The 26,407-nt window shown below is 55.4% G+C and overlaps 1 protein-coding gene across 7 annotated transcripts in view; it reads left to right on the top strand.

Annotated features, from left to right (window-relative positions):
- Positions 1 to 1,670: 1,670 nt before the first annotated feature.
- Positions 1,671 to 26,407, top strand: part of AACS (acetoacetyl-CoA synthetase) — a 45,474-nt gene continuing 20,737 nt past the window's right edge. For 2 of the 7 annotated variants that reach the window (XR_012325098.1, XM_033836719.2), the window contains exons 1-9: positions 1,673 to 1,933; positions 6,396 to 6,499; positions 8,351 to 8,471; positions 9,030 to 9,143; positions 13,626 to 13,723; positions 16,621 to 16,735; positions 16,921 to 17,002; positions 20,630 to 20,777; positions 25,774 to 25,854. Coding sequence is in view for 6 of the 7 variants with exons in the window: in XM_033836719.2 (XP_033692610.1) it covers positions 1,801 to 1,933; positions 6,396 to 6,499; positions 8,351 to 8,471; positions 9,030 to 9,143; positions 13,626 to 13,723; positions 16,621 to 16,735; positions 16,921 to 17,002; positions 20,630 to 20,777; positions 25,774 to 25,854 (996 nt within the window). In the remaining variant the exon portion in view is untranslated. Of the gene's footprint in view, positions 1,934 to 3,155; positions 3,195 to 6,395; positions 6,500 to 8,350; positions 8,472 to 9,029; positions 9,144 to 13,625; positions 13,724 to 16,620; positions 16,736 to 16,920; positions 17,003 to 20,629; positions 20,778 to 25,773; positions 25,855 to 26,407 lie in introns of those variants that run through there. The other 5 variants (XM_073789933.1, XM_033836720.2, XM_073789931.1 and 2 more) reach the window with 5 other exon arrangements.

The raw sequence follows: 26,407 nt of genomic DNA, 5'->3' as shown, positions 1-26,407 counted from the left end.
AGGGGACACCACCCCATAATATGTGATGCTAAGGTCGTCGTATAAGCGTCTGGGCTGTAATCCATGTTGGAAAGAAGTTGCACACGCATGTTTGGGAGGGTCCTAGGGCAGGGCAGGTGGGGAGAAAGAAACCTACTATGGATCGGGCTCTGGGGACCTTGTGGTGACCAGTTAGACAGGGATTTTGCTCCCGTGGAATGTGCATTCCAGTGTTAAAGGGATGAACATACATACATAAATCCCTCGCAGATGAGTCTTCTTCTGGGTTGAGATGGACTCATGCTTTCACAAAGGAGATGACTTGCAGACGGAGCTAGAATTGGTCCAGAACTTGGAGGTCAGGGGAGGGGGATATTCTGGAAGCACCCTGTCTTAAGTTAGAATCTATGTTTCTTTGTCATGACTGGGAGAAGGACACTATTTAGGATTAAGTGGTGGCGGTAGGGGGTGGCTTCTTAAAACTCCAACACTGCAAAAAACTGTATTGGGGGAAGCTGATTGGGTTGCTGTTAGAATAAAGAACGACGAGGAATATGGGAAGGTCCCTAGCACAGTGCCAGCGTGCAGTAAGATTACAGTAAATAAAACTTCAAAATACATCCCATCCCATTTTTCTCTCCTTCTCCACAGCCACCATCATCTCTTGCAACATCATCGTAACCAGCCCCCCTGCTTATGTCCTTACTTCCTGAAGGCTATTCTCAACACAGCAGCTGGAGGGATTCCTATGACAGCTATAGTCAGAGCATGTCCTTCTGTTCACCACCTTCCAATGTTCTCATGTCACCCAGGGTAAAACCAAAGTCTTCAACAGTCTCCAGGACGCACCTGAGCTTCCACCTCTTCCTTTATTGACCTTGTTCTCTACTCTAGGTCTCTCTAGTGAAAGACACTGGCCTCCCTGCTAGTTCACTAACCACGTCCAACACTCTCCTGCCTCAGGACCCTAGCACCTGCTGTTCCCTCTGCCTGGAAAATTTTCTCCCAGATACTAAATAGCTCACTCCTTCTTCAAGTTATTGATAGAACTACCCTTTTTAATGGGACCTTCCCTGACAACCTTTTTAAAATAGAAACACTCCTCCCATGTTTTCTACCCTCCCCTGATTTTTCATAGCAGTTATTACCTTTTATTATATGAGTGATAATCTACATATTACTCTATTATGTATGTTATGATACTCCTTGGTATACTGTTTTTTATTGTATATATTATACTATGTATGACATATATATAATGTATAATATTTGTTGATTGACTCCGCTTCTCCCCACACCTGTCCCCCACCCCTTATCTCTTGTTGACAGAGGGCAGGAATTTTGCCTCGCCCTGTGTTGTATCTGCAAAGCCCGCACAGTGTCCGGTACCCAGCAGGCGCTCGGTAAATAAGGGCAGGAAGAATAAATCAATCGTGAATGAATGAACACATGAACGAGCCTGCGGCCTCTCGCTCTTGCCCTCCGGCGCTGCTTTAACCCCTTCGCTCTCCAGGTGAGGTCGGGGAGCCCGGGCCCAACGCGCCTGCGCAGCCCCACCGGGTCGGCGGGCTCAGGCTCTAGTCCCGGCGGCGGCAGCACTCCTTTGCGAGGCGCGGCGCCCGCGGAGGGTTACATTCGGGGCGGGGCCGGACAGCCGAACGGCGGGACCTTCGGGGGCGGGGCTTGCTGAGAGTCCAGTTAGGGCTGCATCTCCTCTAAAAGTTGATCCACGTCGGCCGCTCCGCTCAGCCCCGTGTCCCGCGGCCCCGTCCCCATCCCCGCGCAGCCCCGGCCTTTCCGCCGGTCGTCCCCGTCGCAGCCATGTCCAAGGAGCCGCGGGGTGGGCGGGAGGAGATCCTGGAGTGCCAGGTGATGTGGGAGCCTGACAGCAAGAAGAACACGCAGATGGACCGCTTCCGGGCAGTCGTGGGCGCTGCCTACGGCCTGGCGCTGCGTGAGTGCGGGGCGCGCGTCCTGGGGGCTCCTCGGCCACCTCCCGGGGCCAGGAGCTTCCAGAAATCGGGCGCCCCCCCTTGGGGGTCCGAGGGACCACCTGACAGAGGGACCCTCCTCCTGGGGTCCCGGGCGCCCCCTTTTCCAGGGCGTTGGTGTCAGGGTCCTTTCTGGTTGTTGGAATGGTCTCCTGATTTCCAGTCTCCCTCCTCTGGGGGTTGGACGAGCCGCTGGACGGGGGGCCCCTCCCCAGGGGTGGGACATCTTCTGACTGTGCGGTTTTGCCCCCTTGTCTGTGCGGGTTGTCACCTCCTCTGCTTTCAGGGAGCCGGTCCCCTCTTCACTGCAGCATCCGTCTCCCTGAGAGTGTTCCCCATCTGGTCTTGGAACCCCTGTGGACTCAGAGGTCCCTTGCTAGGCGTTCCTACCTGTGAAGTGTGCTCCCTGGGGTCCTGCCCTCGAGCCTTGGGGGCTTCCTCCCCGACCCAGGGCCTTTCTGGCTTTTAGCTCTTCCCTTCTGTTGGTGGGGAGTCACTTGTCAGCCAACAGTACCTCGTGCTGCCCCCTCATCCCCTCCCCAGGCTGACCCTGCTAGAGGCCAGCATGGATTCTGGGCACTGGGGAGAAGGGTGGTCAGGTAGGAGTCTGCCTCTGGGATTGGGGCCGAACTCCGTCCCCTCACGTGTTTACACTCCCAGCCCCGAACCGGACCTAGTCAAGGGCCCCCCTTCCAGCTGCCGCCCTGACCTCGGGAGCCACCTGGCTGGGTGTGGACCTGGGCAAGGAGGCCCTTTTCCGGATGAGACGCTTTCCCCCGCATCCACCTGGCTGGTCTACCTATACCTTCTTCACCCTCCCCGCCTCAGGGGTTTGCAACTCATTATGGCCCTTTCTGTCCTCTTCGGGCCCCTCCGCTGGCTGCAGGGACCCGTGTGTTTCTGTTGGTGGCATCACAGTTCTCAGGGAGCCTCACAGAAATGGAGGCGTGGGCCGTCTGACTTCTTACCTCGTCCCCTTTCCAGCCCAGCGTCAGCATCTCCCCTGGGGCCCTCGTTTCCTCTGCCCTGAACTGGCTGGTTTCCCTGCTTCCTGCTTTTCCTCCCTCTGCCCTCAGTACCGCCTGCGTGCGCGCTTTGCCTGAGCAGCCTTGATGCACAGGCCCGACTCTGTCACGCCTGGGCTCCAGGGCCCACAGCGGCTCCTTGTTGACTGAGGATTTGCAAACCCTGCCGCCTGGCGGCTTCCAAGTCCTCCACAGCACGGTGGGTGTCGTAGCCTCCACGGAGCCCCTTCCTTTGGCTAGCCCAGCTGCACCCCTCTCCCGCCCTCCTGCCCCCTGGACGGTGAACCCCTGTAGACAGGTGTGGCTTATTACTCGCCGGGCCTTCTTTCAGGTAGTAGTTGGTAATGTGTGTTGGATTGGGGGATAGACTTTTTTTTTTTTTTTCCCCCTGCGCCGCACGGCTTCTGGCATCTTAGTTCCCCGACCAGAGATTGAACCCAGGCCCTCGGCAGTGAGAGCACGGAGTCCTAACCACTGGGCCACCAGGGAATTCCCTGGGGGACAGACTTGATTCCTAAGAAGAGCCAGGAGTGGAACTGCATTCTTCTATGTTACCGTGCCGTGGTTCCATCTCTCTTTCCTCTGCCAGCTGTTCCCCCTGCTGCTTTACAGAATGATTTCATAGAAGGGCAGTCCTGTGAGGTGCGTGAGATTGAGCTGTAATCTGACTGCCGGGATTTTGAAGTGGCTCCACCACTTACTAGCTGTGTGATCAGAAGGAAGTCACCCGACCTCCCGAGCCTTGGTTTCCTCACCTGTAAAATGGGCATAATGAGAGGACCCGTATCACTGGGTGACAGATGATCGGGCGGAGCACCCGCCCGCACCTGGCCTCTGGGGTTTGCTGAGTAGACACTGGCAGAGGCACCAGTAGCTCCCCGTCTGCCTGCCCAGCTCCTCTCTGCCCTTCAAGGCTGGGACTGGTGGCCTGCGGGCCATGTCGGGCCTGCAGACTTAGTTCGGGCGACTCACACACTGAAAGACCGCATAGGAAAAGTGAGATTTGCAACTTCTTTTGAAAACCCAAAGGCCCGTGCTGCTGGGTCTGTGTGCGCACGTGACGGCATCAGCTGAGCTGAGTGGGGCTCCTCTCTTGGTCTGGGGGTGGCTTAGACCTTGGTGTTTTTCTTTCCTCCTCTCCCACGACTGGTGGTTAACCCACCCTGCTTCTCTCCTTTCCGTGGGCCTGGCCCTGGACGTTTTGGTCTTTGCTTTAAGAGCCAACTGAAATGCTGCCTTCTGTCTGATTATTCTCTCTGACCGTTTTCTCCTCTCCTCTGCTCTCCAAGTGCATGTAATTTGGACTTTCGGCCCGTCTTGCCTGGTCATTTATTTGTGAGCTTTTTTTTTTTTTTTTTTGCTTAACAGCATGTGGGATCTTAGTTCCCTGACTGGGGATCGAGCCTGTGCCCCCTGCAGTGGAAGCGTGGAGTCTTAACCACTGGACCGCCAGGGAAGTCCTCAAGTGTCTTTATACCACAAACTGCAACTCGCCTCTGCATGCCAGCATCTGGGACAGAGCTGGCCAACAAACAGAAGGCTTGGTCTCTGTTCTCCAGCAGCTCAGGTGTACTTGTGGGGAGAAGGCTCGTGCAAAGGTAGCAGCGCTGAGCAGCGGGGGAAGGGGTGCGTGCTGTCCGCCTTCTGAGCTCCGGGTCTATCAGGATGCTGTTGAAGAGGGCCGGCAGGATCTTGAGCTGAGACTTGAAGGTGTAGGCTGGTCAGAATTCTCACAGATGGAGAGGAAGGAGCAGGTGAAGTGGCAAGCGAGACTTACAAACTCGGATGCCTGCGGGGACCAGGCGGGTGACAGGGGTATTAATAACAGCTAATATTTAGTGAGCGCTTCCTGCACGCCAGGCCCCATTCGGGAACTTTACGCGGATTAACTCACTTAATCCTCAGTAACCTGGCCAAGTAGCTGCAGCTTTGATCTCGTTTCCCAGCTGAGAAAGTGGAAGCTCAGAGTCTTGGTTGAGATCTCGCAGCTGTGAGCCGTGGAGCTGGGCTCAGTGCTCGTCACCGCCGGGTTAGGTTGCCTCTTGCGTGGGTGTGAAGGGCCAGGTGGGGCAGCTGTTAGCTGCTTCAGCTGACTGTCACCGTGTGCCGTGACAGGGCACCAGCTACCTATTGCTGCGTTGCAAACCACCCCAAGACTTAGTGACGTAAAACGACGGTAAATGTTTAGTATTTCTCAGTTTCCGTGGGCCAGGCTCCTGGGAGTGGCTTAGCTGGTGGTTCTGGCTCTGGGGCTCCCGTGGCTGCATCCACCCGTGGGCTGGGGCTGGAGGCCCACTTCCCCGGGGCCGGCTCACGTGGCAGTGAGTCAGTGCTGGTCGTGGGCGGGAGGCCTCCGTTTCACGCCGCCTAGGACTGCTTGAGTGTCCTCACAACATGGCCACTGGCTTCCTGCAGAGCAAGTGATCAAGGCGGAAGCTGCGGTGTCCTTAGGACTTTGTGACCCGGCCGGGCTCAGCGGGGGGAGGGGACGACACAGGGATGTAAATACCAGGAGGTGACACTCGTTGGCCGGCTTCCATGGCCAGACGTCCTGCCCTCTCCGGAGAAGCCAGAAATCCTGCACTTTATTTGGAAACCGAATTTAACGTCAGCCCATTCAGTTCCTGAGCTTCGCGCAGACTGAACTAAACGCGCCGGTGGTCCGTCCCCCAGGCTTCCAGATCGCAGCCTCTGAGCTGGGGGCGGGGGGGGATGGCGGGGGACACGTGTGGGCAGAAGCCCCGGGAGCCCCTGCTCGACTGGAGAATCGTGTCGATCCCTTGGCTGCGTCGTGGACGGTGGGAAAGTTTCCGCTCAAAGCCCACCCACTCCTCCGCCGTCCGCTGGGGTCCTCGCAGCGCTGAGATGCTGCTGTGACTGCTCGCTCCCTGGTCGGCAGGCTGGTTACATCCTCCACCCTCCCGGATGCTGTGGTGGCGCCCTTGGTGATGATGGGCTTTCCAGGTCTTCAGGGGAGGCCCTGCGCCGTCTCTCGTGCCAGCCCGGAGGAGTTTTTGGTGCTGGAGCTCTTTGCAATTTGTGAGGACCAAGGTGACTTAAAAAGTACTTACATAGATTGCCTGAGGCCCCACAGCTAATACATGGCCAAGCCAGGGTTTGAACCCAGGCCTCTGGGTCCAGAGTCCATGGTTTTTAGGCATGGTGGTTAAGGTATAAAGTCACCGCCTCGTGACTTTTACTCATTTGGGGAGTAGCGGTGGTGGGTTTGCTTTAACAGAAACTAAGATGCCCTGCGCTCCCAAGGCCCTGTCTCATCAGGTGCCTTCGAACCCCTCAGACACACAACTCCTCAGGTGTGTCCATCTTCTCACTGAACCAAGACTTTCCTCCTAAGATTTGTTGGAGTCATGTGCCTTTTTTTCTTTCTTTTTTGTTTCAGAAAATTATGATGACTTATATCATTGGTCAGTTGAGTCATATTCGGACTTCTGGGCAGAGTTCTGGAAATTCAGTGGAATTGTCTTCTCACGCACGTATGATGAGGTAAGAAGAGGTTGTGCTTACACATTATCTTTTCGTGGTTCTGATCCAAAATGAAGTGTTAATTTTGAGGAAGACTAAATCATATCTTCTTTTAAATCCCCACATCAGCGGGAAACAATCATTGCCCTAGAGAGTTGGCAGGAAATTGTGTTGGGGTCACGGACCTCATGGGGACTCTGCAGGCTCCGGGCCCCCCGATGTGTGTGGACCCAGGCCTTGTCCCGGGAATCTGAGTGATCCAAAGAGTAGGGCATCGCTGTATTTTTATTTTATTAAAATTTTTTAGAATTGCGGTAAAATACACATAATACAAAATTTACCATTTTATCCATTTTAAAGTGTACAGTTCAGTGATGTTCCATACACTCACATTTAAAAAATTTATTTGTTTTATTTATTTACTTTTGGCCGCACTGTGCGGCCTGCGGGATCTTAGTTCCCCAACCAGGGATGGAACCTGGGCCCCCCGCCGTGGATGTGTGGAGTCCCAACCACTGGACCACCAGGGAAGTCCCCATACTGTAATGGTTTTTCCTTTTTAAAATTTATTTATTTATTTATTTTTGGCTGCGTTGGGTCTTCATTGCTGCGCGTGGGTTTTCTCTAGTTGCAGCGAGTGGGAACTACTCTTTGTTGCGGTGCGCGGGCTTCTCGTGGCTTCTCTTGTTGCAGAGCACGGGCTCTAGGCATGTGGGCTTCAGTAGTTGTGGCACGCGAGCTCAGTAGTTGTCGCTCACGGGCTCTAGAGCTCAGGCTCAGTAGTTGTGGTGCACAGGCTTAGTTGCTCTGCGGCATGTGGGATCTTCCCGGATCAGGGCTCGAACCCGTGTCCTCTGCATTGGCAGGCGGATTCTCAACCACTGCACCACCAGGGAAGCCCCCTGTAATTGTTTTTTAAACTATCAGTAGTTTTGTTATTTACCTGGATTTTAGAGATTTTTATTTATTCCCTCAATAAATATCCAGGGAATAAGAAGTCTGTTGTATGTTTGGTTTGGTTATGGGGTGAGCCATTCTGAAAGGTTCACCTGAAGAAGAAACCAAGGTTCCAGCCCTGATGGAGGAGGCATGGATCCAACTTCCTAAAAACTGTGGCGGGGTGTCCGGTGGGCCGTGCACTTTGATCTCCTGGTTTCCATGCTCGGGTCAGCCCTGGAACATGTGGTAGCTGCCGTGTCTGTCTGTCTGTCCTTTTGTCATCAGCATCACTCATAAAGTAGGTGCTTAATAATTAACAGACTAAACTAGTGGGGCGGAGTTTTCCCTTGGCATTAATTTTTTTTAACTTTAGTGAGGAATAATTGATACATCTAATTTGTTTTCTTTATTTGGTTGCGCTGGGTCTTAGTAACGGCAGGCGTGCTCCTTAGTTGCAGCATGCGAACTCTTAGTTGCGGCATGCATGTGGGATCCAGTTCCCTGAGACTGAACCCGGGGCCCCTGCATAGGGAGCACGGAGTCTTAACCACTGCACCACCAGGGAGGTTGTGATACATATAATTGTATCTATTTCAAGTGTACACGTGAATGATTTGATATACATATGCCTTGCAGAATGAGTATCAAGTTAACTGACACATCCGTCACCTCACACAGTTACCTTTTTCTTTTTTTTTTTTGTGGTGAGAATGCTTGAGATCTACTCTCAGCAAGTGTCAGGTACACAATATCGCATTCATTTCTGTTTTCAGTTTCAAGCCTTTGGGCCAGGTCAGCGTTCAGTCTGTACAGCGATCTAGTGATGCCTTGGGCCGGCGAGTTAGCTGGCCTCCTGTGACGCGGAATCCCTTCTCTGCATCTGATGTTGCTCTCACGCATGTGTGTGTCTTGGTTTGCTGTTGTCCTCTGTAGGTCGTGGACACGTCCAAAGGGATTGCGGACATCCCCGAGTGGTTCAAAGGCAGTCGCCTCAACTACGCGGAAAACCTCCTGCAACACAGGGAAAATGACGGAGTGGCCCTTTACGTGGCACGTGAGTCCCGACAGCTACTCGGATTCTCCTCTCTTAGTGTGACGGGGCCACGTGTTCAGAGAGGCTCTGAAGCACTCAGAACCTGCAGTATATGATTCCAGACAATAGCTCGGCACTTTTTTTTGTGTGTGTGGTGAAAAACACAAAATACTAACTTTACCATCTTAACCACTTTTAAATGTACCCTTCAGTGGTGTTCAGTGTGTTCACATTGTTGTGCAGTAGATCCCTGGAACTTTCTCACTGAAGCTCTGAACCCACGAAACACTTGATTTCCCCATCTCCTCCCCCAGCCCTTGGAAAATTATACTAAAAAAATCACAACCAAATCAAAGGATTCGGGGCGTGCGTCTCAAGGATGCCCTTTCCCAAGCCTTTCTTTTCCGGAACGTCGGGTAAACCTGCATCTGGTTTGCATCCCGTGCACCTGTGTAGCGTCTCCTGGGCGCGTATCTCTAACCTGTGTTTGAACAGGTGTGAGTTTTCATCCGTGTCTGTGACTCAGAACCTCTCTTTTTAGGATGGTCCGAGGATGACCTGTCCTTTTTCTCTTCCCAGGGGAAGGCAGGGAGGAGATCGTGAAGGTGAGTTTTGAAGAGCTGCGGCGACAGGTGGCTTTGTACGCCGCGGCGATGAGGAAGATGGGCGTGAGGAGAGGAGACCGGGTCGTCGGTGGGTACTTCTGGTGCCTGTCACAGTGGGGGCAGGGGAGTGGCTTGGAAGGAATGAGGTGGCGTCGGGTCAGATTACACGCACACGGCCTCGCGTGTGTACACGTGTGGCACAAACCAGACGAAGAGGGACGATCGTTGCAGTGCGGCCCAGCCAGAGTGAGCTGGGCTGTGAGGGTCCCCGGCTCCCGGCCTCCATGTGGGCACGTCCTCCTGAGCCAGTGCTCACAGACGTCTACATTATTATTAATGATAATTTTTTTAATGAATTAGTTATTATTATTTTTAATGAAATGTGGTCCTTAAACTAAACACAAACCAGAAAGTTCATCAGGTCCTTGATGACAAAGCCAGGACCCCTTCCAGGGTCGGGAGAAGCTGCTGCACTTTCTGGGTCTGCCCGCCTCCAACTCGATGTTTTCCTGAGGGATTCCTGAGGGCTGGTTTCCATTCTGTGATATTCGCCATCTGTGCTGACATGATTGTAGACTGATTCCTAACCCCCAAAACCCAGCAGAGGGAGTTTTATCAGTGGAGAGACTCACTAGACTGATTTCCTCTGACCCACAGACGCCAGGGCAGGTGCCACCAGCCTGCTTGTTTCCCAGATGAAAAACTGAGGCCCAGAAGAGAAAAGTAAACTCATCATTTTTTTTTTTTAAACTTGGAAAGAACTTTATTTAAAAAACGGGTGTTGATTTAAACAATATAGACAATTTCAGTTCATAAGGTCGTTAACTGAAGGTATGTGGATATACTCAGCCTCTGGAGATAATAAAGAGACAGTTACTTTTTTTTGGCCGAGCCACTTGGGGGATCTCAGTTCCCCGACCAGGGATTGAACTTGGGCCCTCGGCAGTGAAAGCGCAGAGTCCTAACCACTCGGCTGCCAGGAAGTTCCCTGAGAGTTAGTGAGGCATGAAATTTGATAGCAGGACACTTCATCGCACGTCTGTTGGACGATGGGTTGTAATTATTTGGGGCCGCGATACGGCAGCGTGCGCCTGGGCCCGAGTGTCCTGGTGCCCGGCTGGTGGCCCTAGGCCACACTGCTCCTTGGGATCCCCACCTGGGCCTCCTCAGTGCGGCTTCTTCCACTTAGTTCTTCCTGGTGAGAACTTGTTTAGCAGCATCCACTCCCTGGAGTCAGGAGACCTTCCCTCGGTGCCTGGCGCTGCTTTTGGGCCTGTGGGTTTGGATGACTTTCTCCTCCCTGGACCTCGAGTTTCTGCATCTTTAAACGGGGCAGCAGAGAGGCTGAGGGGCTTGTTATGCAGAGTCTCCCGTGGGCAGAGAAGTTAGGTGGGCTTTCTCGGCCCTGCCCATCCACACGCACCCCGGGAGGGGCTGGTGACAATGACGGAGGTGTCCAGAGGCGGTTCCTAGTCTGGGTCCGGCTGGGGTTCTGTGTGCTTTTTGCTGCAGTGCTGGGGTCAGAGTTTAAATTGCTCCTTCCGGGATCAGGCATCAGATCTTATTCTTAAACCAAAGAAGAGGGCTTCTCTGTCCTCTGGCCGCACGACTTCACTCGCGGCATCAACCCCAGTGGCATCGATGGTGTCCGTCCCCTGCTTGGAGGCTCGCCGACCCCCGCTGCCTCCAGGGTGGGGATGAGAACCTGCAGCTGGGTCGGCGGCCCCGCGCGCTCGCTTCCTTCCTGCCTCTGCACTCCCCTCCCGGCCCCTGTCCTCCTAAGAGGGTCCGGCAGAGCCTTTGTTGGGAAGCCGGCCTCCGCCCCGCCTGCCCCCAGCTCTGTCCCCAGATGGCCTCACTCAAGGAAGCCCCTTGGTTGCCCCTGAGCCAGGCCCTCCTGTTGGACCCTCTGTCGGCATCTCGTTTTCATTCTTCAAAGGATGCGTCATTGGTAGTTACCTGTTTGGTTTTGTGATTATTTGAGCATCAGTCTCCTTTGTTTGGCTCTAAAACCCATGAGGCCTGGGGGTCTGGCTGCTGGGCTGCCCTCCCCACCTCCGGGGGCCATGGGACCAGGGCTGCAGGCCGGGCCGTCAGCAGGAGAAGCCACCGGCATGTTGGCGTGACCGTGCCTCTCCCGTGGGACTCACTGCAAGTGAGTGAGTGTTTGCACTCACTCGGTGTGTGTTTGCAAAGAGGGCAGCCTTACCCTGTGTAAACCATGTGAAGGGGCCAGACCCCGAGTGTCCTTCTCAGATGATGGAGCTGGGCATGGAGCGACCGCTCACTGTTACTTGACTGGAGAGGAATGAATAGTAAAGGATGGGTAGGGGATGTGACGCGTGATCGCCTGTCTCGGCCCTGGATGGAATGTTCTACAGATCCAAGGGTTTACCCTGGTTCATTGAGGTCTCTGCTCAGAAGCTGTCCGTGCTGTCCTGTGGAAAAATCCATCACCACTCTCTCTGCACCCCGCTTTGTTTTCCTTTGTCGCCTGCTGCCTCCTTGAAATCACAGGATTATGCGTGTGTGTGTGCACGTCTGTCTGTCCTCCAGTACCAGAGGATGGGGCTTTGTCTTCTGTTCACTGCTGCATCTCAGTCTGTGGGTACCTGGCGCATAGTAGGTGTAGAACGAGTGTTTATTGGATGAATGCATGAGAGTGCTGGGTCAGAGCAGGCATTTTTGTGGTTGAAACCTCAATATCTTGGGTTCTTCGTGGTCCAATTTAATTTGTCTAGAAAAGGATTTCAAAAGGTTCTTCTACCTTCCAGTAATTTTTCTTCCCTCCAATTTTCATTTTTAAAAATCTCCCTTTGAAGCAAATGTTTCTTGAGAAGGAGAAACGGAGAACAGGACATCCTGGGGCTGCCGCTTGGCCGTGCTTACGTGGGGGACACCTGCTCCGTTGCCCATCACTCTTCAGAATCAGGCTGGTGCTTGGTGACACCCCCTTCTTGAGTGTCACATCTTGGATTCTAATTTGACCTGATCACAGTTACTAGGACAGGGGACTGTGTTTCCCAGAAGAGAGTGCTAGGGAAGCGTGCAGAGGGGGATTGAATGGGGAGATGCTTGGGGGCCTTCAGAGATGCGGTTACAGCTGCTCACTGCTCACGGCGCTGTTCCTTGTCTGTGAAGCGGGCGTCTCCTGGCTGCGTGTCAGTGCCCACAGCCAGCAGGTCACCCAGCCTCCCTGGGTGGTGAGTCCCGCCCTGCCTGGGGCGATGGCACCGTGGAGACACCTCAGTGCGCTCACAGCCAAGTCTCTTCTCGGCAGCTGACATCCGTCCGCGGGCCTGCTGTGTGCCCGGGCTGGGCGGGGCCCGGGGGCCGTGGGAGCAATGCACGACCCCTGCCCCACGGGACACCCAGCAGGGAAGATGCCGTGAACCCAAAGAAACGAAGTCCCCACCGCTGTGGTCAAGTAGGCCGTCCAGAGCCATGGGAGGAGGGGCAGCGGGAGAGCTGTTCAGGGCACCACGGGGTGCTGGAGCCCAGAGGGCTTTGTGTCGCCCAGGGAGGGAGCCATGCTCAGGGCAGGCCCTGGACCTGCTCCCTGGTGCCTTGTGCACGAATCCTTTTCCCTCTGAGCATTTAGGACGGTCTGTGTAACTGATCGCAGTCTTTTCGTCCATAGAGAGTCTCTGCCTCTATTATCATAAAAGCCCAGAGGACTTCCCTGGGGGTCCAATGCTTCCACTGCAGGGGGCCTGGGTTCGATCCCTGGTCGCAGGCCAAGTGGTGCGGCCAAAAAACCAAACCAAACAAAACTCAGCTTCCTACTAGATGGAAGGCTGAGTCCCTTGCAGGACTGTATATGTCTTGACTGGTCTGCTCAGTCTTCATTCCCCTGCAGCCTCTCCTTCCCTCCCTCCATCCAAGCATCCTCCCACCAGCCGGCCAGTAGACCAATATCTGCGGACCTTGATCTGCAGGGCATACCAAAAGGCATTTGGTAAAGCAGGGAGCGAGACAGGCAACGTCCCTGCCCTCACGAGAGAACCAGATATGAAGTTGCCAGTTATGATTATATTTAGGTGATTATTATGCTAGATCTGGTGAGGGAGAAATACGGTGTGCTTTTTGGGTGACTGGCATGGGGACCTGAGTTCTTGGGGTGGCCTTGGAGAAGGCTTCCCTGAGGGAGTTCCATTTGCCTTTGGAGCTGAAGGATGAGTAGGGGGGGCTGGTGTGGGTGGAAGTGTCCAGGCAACGCAGGCAGCTTGTGCAAAGGCCCTGAGGCAGGGGGAGCTTAGAACTGAAGGGAGGCTGTTGTGACCGAGCCCACAGTGGGAGGTGGAACGGAGCGAGAAGAGGCCAGGATCGTGTAGGGATCCCTGATCAGAATGCGTCGGAGGGGGTGATGACAGGAAGCGGTCAGGCTGGCGGCAGTGATCGGGTCATCCGAGCAGATGTCAAGGTGGTTGGGTTGGGCCTCGCCCTGCTCTGTGAGCCGCTCACAGCCAGCCCTTCTCCCCACTCCCACCGTGACTCCGGGAGGTGCTTCTGGAAGTCCGCGGCATCCTCACACCCTGAGCCAAGCTTTCTCCCTGTGTCCCCCCCACAGGTTATTTACCCAACAGTGCGCACGCCGTGGAGGCCATGCTGGCGGCCACGAGCATTGGCGCCATCTGGAGCTCCACGTCCCCGGACTTCGGTGTGAACGTGAGTCGGGGTCCCCTCAAGTGCCCTGGGTGTGCGGCCCCCGCAGGGGAACATTCCGTGTGATTTCCCCATGACATCTTGGGTCGGGGTGTGGGCAGCTGCGGGGCAGGACCGGCCAGGCTGGGAGGAAACGGTGTCACGATGGCCTCCCGTCTCCCCGGCCGGTGACTCGCAATCAGCAGGAGAGAAGGAGCCAGAAGTAGTGGGATCTTTCTTTAAGTGTAAAAGTGAACGATCCTGGCTTCCTTTCCAATGTTCCCCACACCCAGCCGTGTGCGTTGTGCGTTAGCGTGTGTTACGTGCGACAGGCGTGTTGCGAGTATCCAGCAGGAGACGCCGGTCCCGGCTCCTGTGACTTCACGACCACGTGAGGTTTTCTGATGTCCGTCGTCTGCAGATTTGCTCGTGGAAGGTTTGCTTACGGAGAGTTTGCTCCATAATCGCCGTTTCTGATCCCTTCCTTTGGGGCTGAGCTGTGTGCTCTGTGCGGGAGGGCGGCGGGCCTCTTTATCCCCGTAAGCCCCAGGGGCACCAGGGACCAGCGTGCGCCAGCTGCGGCGTGGCCCAGGCAAGGCAGGAAGCACGCACTGAGCCCCACCATGGGGAAGGAAGAAGCAGCAGAGCAGGACTTACTGGGACCCCCACTTCCTGATCAGGGACCTTTCCTGGTTGCAGAACCTCGGGGATGAGGGACCCTCAGGAGCCACGAGGCCGGGCCCATTAGAGGACATGCCGGGCATCCACGTCCCCGACCGTTCTTCCTCTGCTCTGGGCGTGGCCCCTGTGCTGGGCACTGGTCAGTGCAGCCCAGGGTCTAAGGGCCGGCCTGGCTTTGCTGGCCGTGCATCCCTGGGTGAGTTATTTATCCTCACGTGCAAAGCAGGGGCATCAGGAAGAGAGAGTCTCATGATACGAGTGTAGACTGCGTGGGCCTGTGATTGACGCGGGAGGATTGATACACTTAGGATACAGGTGCAGGGACGGCGCTGTTCTGGCTCCGTGCTCTGCGGTCCATGTGCCTTGTCCACAGGCTGGGCATTTTGGGTGTGAGCTTGATACTCAACCTCTGCCTTGAGGCTTGCTCTTCTGGAAAAGGTTTTCAAGGTATTTCTTTGCTTTTTTAAAAATATTTATTTATTTATTTGGCTGCACCGGGTCTTAGTTGTGGCACGCGGGATCTTCGTTGCGGCACGTGGGATCTTTTTAGTTGCGGCAGGCGGGATCTAGTTCCCTGACCAGTGATCAAACCTGGGCCCCCTGCATTGGGAACGCGAAGTCTTAAGTGCTGGACCACCAGGGAGGTCTCGCAAGGTATTTCTCATCTCCTCCCACACCGTGCGGAGGAGGGACAGACGTGCTTCTGCAACACAGAGGCCTGGAGCAGTGAGGCGATTGGCTGAGGCCGGCCCTGGCCCCATGGGTTGAGGACTGGGCCCTGCTGAGTTCGGGGAGGGGGTGGTCACCCCAGACCTCACTGCTGGTGGCCGTGGTTGTGCCTCCTGGGGCTTTGCTGGGCCTCTCCCAAATCGCCTCCACCCCGACCACCCAGGGCAGGCAGGACTGACCTGAGCCTGGAGCTCCAGGGGGCCTCTTGGTCCCCAAGGCCCTCTGTGAGGCCGTGTGAGCTGCTTGGGACCAGGCCATCCTCGGGGGGGGCGGGTCCTGGAGGGTTGGGACCCCGTCCCTGGGCGCTGTTGTCCTTGGATCCCTCAGCAGGCCTTGAGCTGCGCTGCCGGGGAGCGGTGAAGGAGCCTCGGGGCTGGAGAAGGCATGTGGCGTGGAGGTTACCAGCAGCAGGCTCTTGCCTGGGTTTGAATCTGCCTCTGCCGCTTCCTGTCTCTGTGTCCTCGGGGACACACCGTAGGAGGGCTTGTGAGGGCAACACCATTGACACCCATCTGGGGTTGGGACAGCGCTCAGACCTACCCCCCAAGCTCGGTGAACGTCAGCTGCTCCTAATGAGGAGGGAGTGGGTATTTTTGAGTGAATTGGAACTTGGAAGCAGTTGTGATGTTGGAGAAGCACTGTGCAGCATGGGGGCGTGGGCGTGGCCTTCTAGGGCCCGAACGAAGCCCCTGCCTGCGTGCTTCACAGAGAGCAGAGCTCCTGGGTTGGCCTCGGGTGGTGGGTCTGAGCCACCTGGTGCAGGGCGGGAGGCTTAGGGGACGGGCTGGGGCCCAGCCACCTCCTGCTTGCCTGTAGCATCAGCAGCTGGCCTTGACCCTGCGCCCATCCTCGTGGGTCTGTCTTGTGCACAATGTCACCACCGCAGGCCACTCTGGCTGACTCTGGTCCCAGGTCCTGCTGTGCAGAGGATGCAGCCAGTGGTGGCCGTGGAGCGGCATCCCTGGCGTTCCTTCCCTGGTTCGAGGCTGGTTCGGGTTTTCCAGGGTGGCGGCTCTCGTTGGAAGCGCACACGCACTAGATGGCAGCCTGGCTCCGCCCTGGCCACGGCCTTCAGCACAGTTGCTTGCGGGAGATCTTTGAGGGCGTGATGGCCTGGGCCTCAGGAGAGCCCTCTATTCGGTCAGAAAGTGACAGGGCCAAACGCCGTTCTACTAAGATGCTTCGCTCTGCCCTGAGTTCTGGGAAGCGGTCCTCGTTTTGCCGGGACCCTGGTGTAGAGCCAGAGGCAGGTAGCCGTGTGCGCGATCCTTTGGAGTGATTGTTGAGCAGTGAATGACGGTTAGCGCATCAGCCTGGTGACTTGAGGGCCCCCGGCTGCTGGTACCACCTGCCAGCTCCCAGGGCTGAGCCCTCCTGGCCGGGAAGCCCTGGTCCGGGTCACGAGGCACAGCGCTTGCTCACGTGCATCCCTGGAGATGCAGCCGTGCCCTTGGCTGCTGGAGGATTTTGCCTTTTGGATGAACAATGACGACTCTTTCCTTCCACTCTAGGGCGTTCTGGACCGGTTTTCTCAGATTCAGCCAAAGCTCATCTTCTCCGTGGAGGCCGTCGTGTACAATGGCAAGGAGCACGACCACATGGACAAGCTGCAGCAGGTCGTTAGAGGTGCGTGGGCTGGCGTGGGGGGCGGGGGGCAGGGGCGAGAGCCCCCCCAGGGGTCCCAAGAGCCCTGCAAAAACAGAGTAGTCTCAGTCCTAGGTCGTGTTACGTTTCAGCAAAAAAGAAAAAGATTAGCGGCTAGGTATGTTGTGTCCTGTAAGCTTGTGTTTTCTCCTCCCCGCCGCTTTCAGGACTAGCAGACCTGAAAAAAGTGGTGGTGATTCCTTACGTTTCCTCCAGAGAGAAGATAGACATTTCCAAGATTCCAAATAGGTAAGCCAGCTGCATGCTGATCCCTGGTTGCATGTGAAACCCACCCAGAGTCCCAGCCGGGCTGCAGGTTCTGTGGATCTTTGCACTTGGGGTTGGAGTGTTTCAGAGGTGCAAGATGTCTTGGTTAAAAATCGTCATTCTGTAGATGGGGAATCCCTTGGGGCCACATGGTAACTTAGTGGCAGAACAGAGACTGTCCCAGGCATCCTAACTCTTCCTGTCTCGTGTCCCTTGGAAGTGGTGGCTTGGATGGGGCCAGGCTGGCTCCCCGGATTGGCCACAGCAGTTCTGAACGGTGACTCATGTGTATCCACAGGTGCGCATGTGTGTGGATGTGCGTATGGGCACACACACACGTACACCTCTGTGTACGTGGTTCATACGTATGTGTACTTGTGTGCATGTATGTACACACACGCAGCCACACGAAGGTATACACATGCGTAACATGTGGGGGTTTTCTTTCATTTTACAACCTATTTTTTGTTGCCATTGCTCATGGCATCTTCCTTTGCTTTTCTGACGTTTATGAGCCGATAGGCCACAGGCCTTGACGTGGAACAGAATGGTGAGCACCTGCATTCTGAACAGAAGTTAAGAAAGTGGATCATGATTTGGTCCAAGTTGAGATTCTTCCCAAAGTTCTTGTTGTACACCTTTCATCTCTCTGTAAGCCATCATAGAGGAGCGAGTTCTGAGGTCGGGCGTGTTTACCTGCGCAGGTAAACCTGTCCATTTAGCCTCGCGTCTGGGCTGCAGGCAGGAGTCTCTGAGTGGCCCCAGGCCCCATGGGAAGCGGCGGCAGAGCCGCAGGTGGGGATCCTGGGTGTGCCGTGGCGGGCAGGGAGGCGGCGAGGAGGCCTCGCTACTCAGGCAGACGGGGTGGACGCGTGGCTGAGCGGCGCTGTGCGGGCGCCCTCCGGGGGCACCGAGGGGGCTAAAGCTCATGTGCTGTCCCCCACGTTTACAGTCGAGCTGGGGGGGCAAGACACGCCTGCAGGAAGGGGGAGCTGTGACCGCTCGGCCCGGTAGACACAGCCATGCTCACTGAGTTGGGGACAGGAAGTGCCCAGGAGGTGAGAGAAGGGCGTGGTTGCTTCTCTGTGGGGCCTGGGGGAGGTGACAGCCGAGGGACCTTGAGAGGTGAGCAGGGTCTGGGGACAGCTGCAGTACCAGGGCTCCAGAGGCTGAAGGGAGCTGCGGCAAAGTGGCTGTTCCTCTAAGGCCATGGTCTCGAGCCACACTGCTCGGGGTCAGATCTCAGCTGTGTGGCTCTGGGCCAGTGATCAACCTCTCTGTCCCTTGTTTTCCCCATCTGTAGAACGGGGACAACAGTACCTTCCTCGCAGGCTTAGCAGTGTGCATGAAGTTAGCTCTCAGTAACGTTGTCTGTCATTATGGGCAGGTGACAGCTGCAGGCCAGAGTGGGCTGTGTCCTCTGGAGCATCTGGGCCAGGATGTGCAGGTCCTTACAGGCAGGTCCGGGGGCGTGGCCTGTCCCCTAGACTGTGGGAACCCTGCCGACCTTGATAAATTTCACCCCTGCCGTGAACATAGCTCCCCTGGTTTTATTGATGGGGCCGTACGCACAAAGGCCAGGAGGAAAACAGGACGGTTTGCTGGCCCCGCGGTGGCCCGGCTTTTATTTTTCTGAATGTGTTTATTGGTGATTGATAGAAAGTGAGAGCATCCAGAAGTAACGTTAACCACTTGGTTTAGCTTCAGGCAGTGCGGAAAGCTCTGCAGCCCCGGTGCCCCCCTCCCGGGGAAGCAGGCCCCCAGCGCTCTCCAGCCTTTGATTCCTGGGTGCCGCAGATAAACCGAGAGCGCCTCTGCATGTCTGTGGGGGGACTGCCCTTTGGGTTTTTCCTTTCTAGAAAAAGCAACAAAAGTAATTGCTGTTTACTGTGATTTATACACCGATGGAAAGAAAACGTTTTTCTCTGTGTGGAGCATTCGACTCGATTGGGCCCTTTGTGTAAATGGGACTCGGATGGGAGGTGGAGGCGGACTGGGGCTCTCATTGGCTGGAAGGCTCCACAGTGAATAATCTTCCTGACGCCCTGGAGAGGAAGGGTCTGCTTGTTTACCGCTCAGAATTATTTGGGGTGCCCATTTCAAATGGCCGCACCTCCCCCAGGAGACATCCTCATCTTTTCTTTTGTTTAAAGATTTATTTTTATGTGTTTATTTATTTATTTTGGCTGCGCTGCGTCTTAGATGCAGCGTGTGGGATCTTCGTTGAGGCATTTGGGGTCTTTCAGTTGCGGCATGCATGCGGGATCTAGTTCCCCGACCAGGGATCGAACGCAGGCCCCCTGCATTGGGAGTGCGGCGTCTTACCCACTGGACCACCAGGGAAGTCCCACATCCTCATCTTTAAGGGGGCCTTTCCATGCAAGACAGCACACTTCTTCACTTTCGTGTGCATCCGTTTGTATTTCAGAGTAATTCTCCTTGGCAGTTGGCTGCAGGCCGCGTTTAACTGACTTCTCCCCCTTCCTTGAAAGAAAGTTCCGTTTGACAAAGCAGTAGTTTCGATTTTTCCCCTTTCTTCTCCCTTCTAAACCGGTGGAGGAACAGGGCCGGGGTTTTGGAATCGATGTTTCCGCCGATCTCAAAATAGAGAAACCACCTCTCTCCCAAGGTGGCTTTGTGGCTTCCGCTTCCCTGTTTCTGCTCAGAAAACAGCCCCTTCGGTGGCTCTTGGTGACGTGCAGTGCGCTTTACGGCAGCTCTGGGGGCAGGGCAGGGCAGGCTGTTCGGGCTGGAGCCGGTAGCTGGGCTGAATTGTGTTTGTTCCTGGACAGATACTTGCATCTGGCCATCGTAAACCTCAGGATACAGGGAAGCAGTGAGAACAGTTGCCCCGCAGGTTGGCACCGCTTTCTGGCTGTGCCCTTCAGGTGTCAGAAGAGCTTACAACCCGGAACCGCCTCCCCCGCTTCTCCTGGGGGGAAAGGGAAGGACTCAGACACCTTGGGCTCTAGCTTGCCTTTGGGGAACCTGGGGAAACCAGGCATCTGCTAATCAGGCGGTTAGTAGCGAACAGGAGGTGCGCCTGGGCTCCAGGGACTTGAGCATCACTTCAGAGCCGCTCCGCGGAGTTTGCATACAAGCAGCCAACGTGTTAAATGCAAGGGGTCCTTCTCCACAGCGTTTATTAAAGCGCTTAGATTCTCTGGAGAGACAGCCCTTGGCCCCATCAGCGGTGCTAATAAAGCAACAGGAAATCTTCGGGACTTCCCTGCTGGTCCGGTGGCTAAGACTCCGAGCTCCTAATGCAGGGGGCCCGGGTTCGATTCCTGGTCGGGAACTAGATCCCGCATGCCTGCCGCGACTAAGACCCAGAGCAGCCAAGATAAATAAGTAAATATTAAGAAAAAAAAAAGCAACTGGAAATTTTCACTCAGTTACTTTTTATTCAATTAGCATGAATCCTTGAGCCCCGACTTCTCCCTTCTCTCTTGGGGAGCTTCCAGACAAGGCAGGTCCCTGGAATCTAGGTCGTCACCCAGGTAGACGTGGCGGGGGGTGAATGGGCGAACTTGACAGATTTCCGCACCCCCGCCCCGCCAGGCGTTCTAGAACCTTCACCGTTTGTCTCCTGCGCCTTTTTGCCCACAGCGTGTTCCTGGAGGACTTCCTGGCCGCTGGGCAAGGTGCGCAAGCCCCTCAGCTGGAGTTCGAGCAGCTGCCCTTCAGCCACCCGCTCTTCATCATGTTTTCGTCGGGCACGACCGGAGCGCCCAAGTGCATGGTGCACTCGGTCGGGGTAGGTCTGCACCCCCTCCCTGCCTGGGGGCTTCCTGCTGGCTAGGGCGGCACCCCGTCCCCGCTCTCCAGGTGGGGTGCTGCGCCGAGATCCGGCCTCGAGCCGGGCGGTGGGGGGCTGCTGCCCCAGCTGCCGTGGCCCCGTCGCCACGGGGTCCCGGGACTCCACAGCGCCACCAGGGCAAGGCCTGCGCTGGGCGAGCCGGTGACAGTCATGCTATACGTCATGACCCCTTAGGGTATTGTGAGTCCAACAGATGGGCCCTGCCCGCATTTTATTTTATTTATTTATTTTTAAATTAATTTTTCTTGGAGTAGAATTGCTTTACAATGTTGTGTTAGTTTCTGCTGTACAGCAAAGTAAATCAGTTATACATATATCCCCTCTCTTTTGGATTTCCTTCCCATTTAGGTCACCACAGTGCACTGAGTAGAGTTCCCTGTGCTCTACAGTAGGTTCTCATCAGTTATCTATTTTATACATAGTATCAATAGTGTATGTGTGTCAGTTCCAATCTCCCAATTCCTCCCCCCCCCCCCGCCCCCTTTTCCCCCTTGGTGTCCATACGTTTGTTCTCTGTGTCTGTGTCTCTATTTCTGCTTTGCGAACAAGATCATCTGTACCATTTTTCTAGATTCCACATTTGTGCGTTAATATACGATGTTTGTTTTTCTCTTTGTGCCTCACGTCACTCTGTATAACAGTCTCTAGGTCCATCCACGTCTCTACAAATGACCTAATTTTATTCCTTTTTATGGCCTAGTAATATTCCATGGTATACATGTACCATTTCTTCTTTATCCATTCCTCTGTCGATGGACACTTAGGTTGCTTCCATGTCCGGGCTATTGTAAATAGTGCTGCAGTGAACATTGGGGTGCATGTGTCTTTTTGAATTATGGTTTTCGCTGGGTATATGCCCAGTACTGGGATTGCTGGGTCATATGGTAGTTCTATTTTTAGTTTTTTAAGGACGTCCATACTGTTCTCCATAGTGGCTGTATCAGTTTACATTCCCACCAACAGTGCAAGAGGGTTCCCTTTTCTCCACACCCTCTCCAGCATTTGTTGTTTGTAGATTGTGGTGATCGCCATTATGACCATGTGAGCTGATACCTCATTGTAGTTTTGATTTGCATTTCTCTAATTAGTGATGGTGAACATCTTTTCATGTGTTTTTCGGCCATCTGCCGGCATTTTAAACAGAAGGAAACAGGTTAGGTGAGAAGAGAAGATATCAGCTCATCAAGGGTCCTAAGAGGTGTTGGTGTGTTTTCTCAAAGCTGTCATGTAAGCGTGGGTACGGACGGTGCATGTGCCAGGCAGCGTCGCCAAACTTCTGTCTGACCGTGGGCTGGGGTCAAAAAGTTTGAAAGCCTCCGGGTTATGTTATAAAGTGCGGTTAACCGAGGGAGGACTTACCGTGCTGTGTGAGTCAGCTTGGGCTGCGTAGCAAAATAGCACGGGCTGAGGCGGGTCTTAAACAACGAAGATTTACTTCCTTGCGGCTCTGGAGGCTGGGTGTCCAGGACTGGGGTGTGGGCAGGGTTGGTTCCCTCTGAGCCTCTGTCGTGGGCTCGCAGGGGGCTGCCTTCTCGCTCTGTCCTCACGCGCTCTTTCCTCTCTGCACGCACATTCCCGGCGTCTCTTTGGGGTCTAATTTTCCTCTCTTCATAAGGACATCCATCGCGGTGGACGAGCGCCCACCCTATCGGCCTCGTTTTAACCTCCTCCCCTCTAGGAGGCCCGAGGATTATCTGAGTGGAGAAACCTCACATTGCCTAAGAGCCTTCTAGCTATCGCTTGGTCACATGACGGTATTTGAACATGAAATACAGAATTTCTCTTATTCCAGCTCATGCAGCTTTTACAGCTGTTCTCGCTAGAACATCTAGAAGCTGTTTGAACCCCTGCCGTAGAATCACTCTAACGTCTTAGTACAGCTCTTTACACCGTGTTCTCATGAGAACGTGGAAAGAGGTTAACACAACTTTGTCATCACCTGGATTTGCATCCAAGGAAGATCCGATGGCAGGTTAGGAATGATAACCGCCAGATACACACAAGCCTGTTCACAGACAGTGGGTGACTTCTCAGGAACCACGGAGTGGGAGGGAGGGGACATCGGGGGCCAAAGCCTTGATTTCTGGAAGAGTGGCCTCTTTGTAGGAGCGAGTGCTTGTTGCTTACCAGCCTGTTTTATCACACTGAGTTGGGCGTGTTCAGAGCCTAAGGTGTAGCTGCTGGCATCGCGTTTTGCCTGGAGGGGGACCCCTGGTGTGCCTGGTCGGAGGCCCGATATCCGGCCACAGAGATGAGTGTTTTTAGAAACCTGGCAGGCGAGGGCGTTGCGGGGTGTGTGTGTGGGAAAACAGCACATATTAGGAAAACCTGCCGTGCCCGACTGTACTTTTATTTTCAGTGCTCTTTGCCTAGCAAATGTCCCTTTTTTGGGAGTGGAACATAAAAATGTATTAGATGAAATGTAGTTTGCTCATAAAATCATTGTGCTTGGTATGTTCAGAATATGGAAAAGTCAGGAAAAATTATATTAATTCTGGCTTCGCTGGGCTCTTGCATCTCCAGAGAAGTGACTAAGCACCTTGCCTGTTTTCAAGCGTTATCTCTAGCGGAAACTTGAAAACAGCGCGGTGGGACCGCCGACAGTGGCCCTGGGGCTGGCAGCAGGGTCAGGGTTGGGTTGGGACGTTGTGATCCCCGTTTGCTGTTTTGTGCTTTCTAAGCCCACGAAAGAGCCCAGAAAACAGCTTCCCTCTTCCTTCTTTTAAATTACTCTTCTTGCTTGAGATTCAGAAACCATGCTGCTTACACTTCCTGACGCTCAGGGAAAGCATTCAGACTTGCCATAAGTATTTAGAAATTAAGGGCCGAGCTGTTGACGCGACTCGTTAAGGTTCACACAGAGAGAAGCAAAGGAGGGTCTTGTGCTGTCAAGAGAGTGAGGTTGCTGAGCCGGTGAGCACGTGGCGGGTTATGAATAGGCCGGGCTCATAGAGGCAGACCGTACGGGCGAAGATGCCCTTTAAAGGCCAATCTAAGTGAAAAGGGAAATCGAGGGGGATCTGCCACGGGTTCCTATAATCCAGGAGCTCCCAGCCCTTTCTGTGGATTTGCCACGTGAACACTTAGCGTTCATCGAAAGGGTTCCTGAAATGTTTGTTGTCCCCACGTGGTCGCCCGCCTCCTCTGAGTGAGAGCAGTGTGTGTTGAGGGACTTTCTGAGGAAGCCTGTGACTGTCCTGGGTGGGCGCGGGTGTGCTGTCCCTGACCCTGCAGCGCACGCACGGTGAAGCCACCGGGCTCTTGGCTCCCACGTGCAGACCCAGGGTGGCCTCGGGGAGCCCTCAGAACGGGCTCTCCCTCCCAGCGGCCTTTCTACCGCTGTCTCTCCGAGCCCCGTGTGGTCCGTCCCCAGGGCAGGCGTCCCCGCTGCGGGCCTGGTGACGGGGTGCCGTCCGGGACAGACTCGGGAATAGGGGCACTGGCTCTGGAGTCAGGGAATTTGCTGGGTAGGATTGTTTCTGTTGAGCTTTGAAAGGGGTCATCTCCTCTTACTGGCTTGTGTGGTTTTTTTTTGTGTGTGTGACGCGGGCCTCTTACCATCGTGGCCTCTCCCATTGCAGAGCACAGGCTCCGGACGCGCAGGCCCAGCGGCCATGGCCCACGGGCCCAGCCGCTCTGCGGCACGTGGGATCTTCCCGGACCGGGGCACGAACCCGTGTCCCCTGCTTCGGCAGGTGGACTCTCACCACTGCGCCACCAGGGAAGCCCTGGCTTTTTTTTTTATTTCCCTTGGGTACAATGAGGGTCATCAAGGCTGGTTTTGATACGTGGGTCCCGATAGTCCCTAAACAACCAGGGCCACCATTGCCGTCTGCTGGCGGCTCCCGTCTGTGGCCAGACTGAGCGCAGTGGTTGGCCTTTCCAGGGGCTTCGGAGGGGCCGCGTCCCTGATCTAGCCTTAGGATCTTGTGTGAGATCCATTGAAAGGATGGGAAAACCGAGAGATGAAACAGCTGGTTCAGGGTCCCCTTGCTCTGCTCTCTGCATTGTGCTTGGGGCTGGGAAGCTTCCTGTCCTCCCTGTGAGCCACAGGCGACACAGTCCTTTGGAACAAGTGGGGTCTGGGCAGTGGAATACTATACAGCTGTACGAAAACCACGAGGGAAGCTCCCTGTGTTGATAAATGGAAAAAGCAAACTGCAGGACAATGCGTCCAAATAAAAAACCAGCATAAATAAATACACGCAGATAGGCAAGAAACATACCTGGAAATGTACGCGGGAAACATATACGGCTACTGGTTGCAGGAGGGGACGGGGGCTTGTCATGGTGTATGCTTTCGAGTTTCGGTCCAAGCGAATATACTGCCCAGTGAACATTAAAATGAAAAGTAATAGATCACATGTCGGGTTGGGAGAGGGGTCTGACTGGGCGTTGGAGCTGAAAGCAGGGTCTTGAGCTACCCCTCGGCCAAGGAGTCCCTGAGCTCTGATCCGAGGCTCTCGGAGCTGCAGACCCAGCAGCGGCTGTGCACCCCGGGGACAGTCCTGCTCAGGCATCCAGTCTTCCCCGTCCACCACGAGGGAGCAAGGCTGGCCTGTAGTGCCCTGGCCTGGGGGGGGAGGCAGGTGTCCCTGCACCCAGCCTTTTACCTTCATCTTCGTGACTCTCCGCTCCGTGATCTTCACTTCTCTCTGCCTGAGGTTGGTGGGTCCCCTGTGCTTCTGATCACCTGGCGCCCAGAGCCTGCAGGCCGGCAGGGTCGGGTCAGGGTTTCTTCTCATGTCCCCAGCGAGTCTTAGGGGTCAGGTGGCAGAGGGACGGGAGCATTGCTTGTCATGGGGAGGGTGCTCAGAGCTCTGCCTCTTCCTTGACCTCTCCTGCCCCAGGGCCGAGCGTCTGGGCTGCGCGCGCCTCTGTGCCCTCGGAGGAAGCAGCCTGGTTCACGCGGAATTCCCCCGCTTCTCCCCAGGGGACCCTCATCCAGCACCTGAAGGAGCACATTCTTCACGGCAACATGACCAGCAGTGACATCATCCTGTATTACACCACGGTGAGTGTGGGTGCTGTGCTGAGACGGGTGCCCTCCCCCTCCTCCGCGCCCCTCCCAGGACGGGCTTTGGTTCATTCAGGTAGGGAGGACTTTATCTTTACTCTTCTTTCTGCCTCTCCACCTTTGCACATGTCAGGAGCCAGAAGCGCAGCTCGAGCCGCAGGCAGCGTGCGCCAGACCCTGGGCCGCGTGTGCCAGACCCTGGGCCGTGTGTGCCAGACCCCGGGCCGCGTGCGCCAGACCCCGGGCCGCGTGCGCCAGACCCCGGGCCGCGTGTGCCAGACCCTGGGCCACATGCACCAGACCCCGGGCCGTGTGTGCGAGACCCCGGGCTGCGTGCGCCAGACCCCGGGCCGCGTGCGCCAGACCCTGGGCCGTGTGTGCGAGACCCCGGGCCGTGTGTGCGAGACCCCGGGCCGCGTGTGCCAGACCCTGGGCCACATGCACCAGACCCCGGGCCGTGTGTGTGAGACCCTGGGCCGTGTGCACCTGACCCTGGGCCGTGTGTGTGAGACCCTGGGCCGTGTGCACCTGACCCTGGGCCGTGTGCGAG

The sequence above is a fragment of the Tursiops truncatus genome, chromosome 13, assembly GCF_011762595.2.
Source record: "Tursiops truncatus isolate mTurTru1 chromosome 13, mTurTru1.mat.Y, whole genome shotgun sequence".
In the NCBI taxonomy this organism is placed as follows: Eukaryota; Metazoa; Chordata; class Mammalia; order Artiodactyla; family Delphinidae; genus Tursiops; species Tursiops truncatus.
This window is presented reverse-complemented; position numbering and strand designations above follow the sequence as displayed.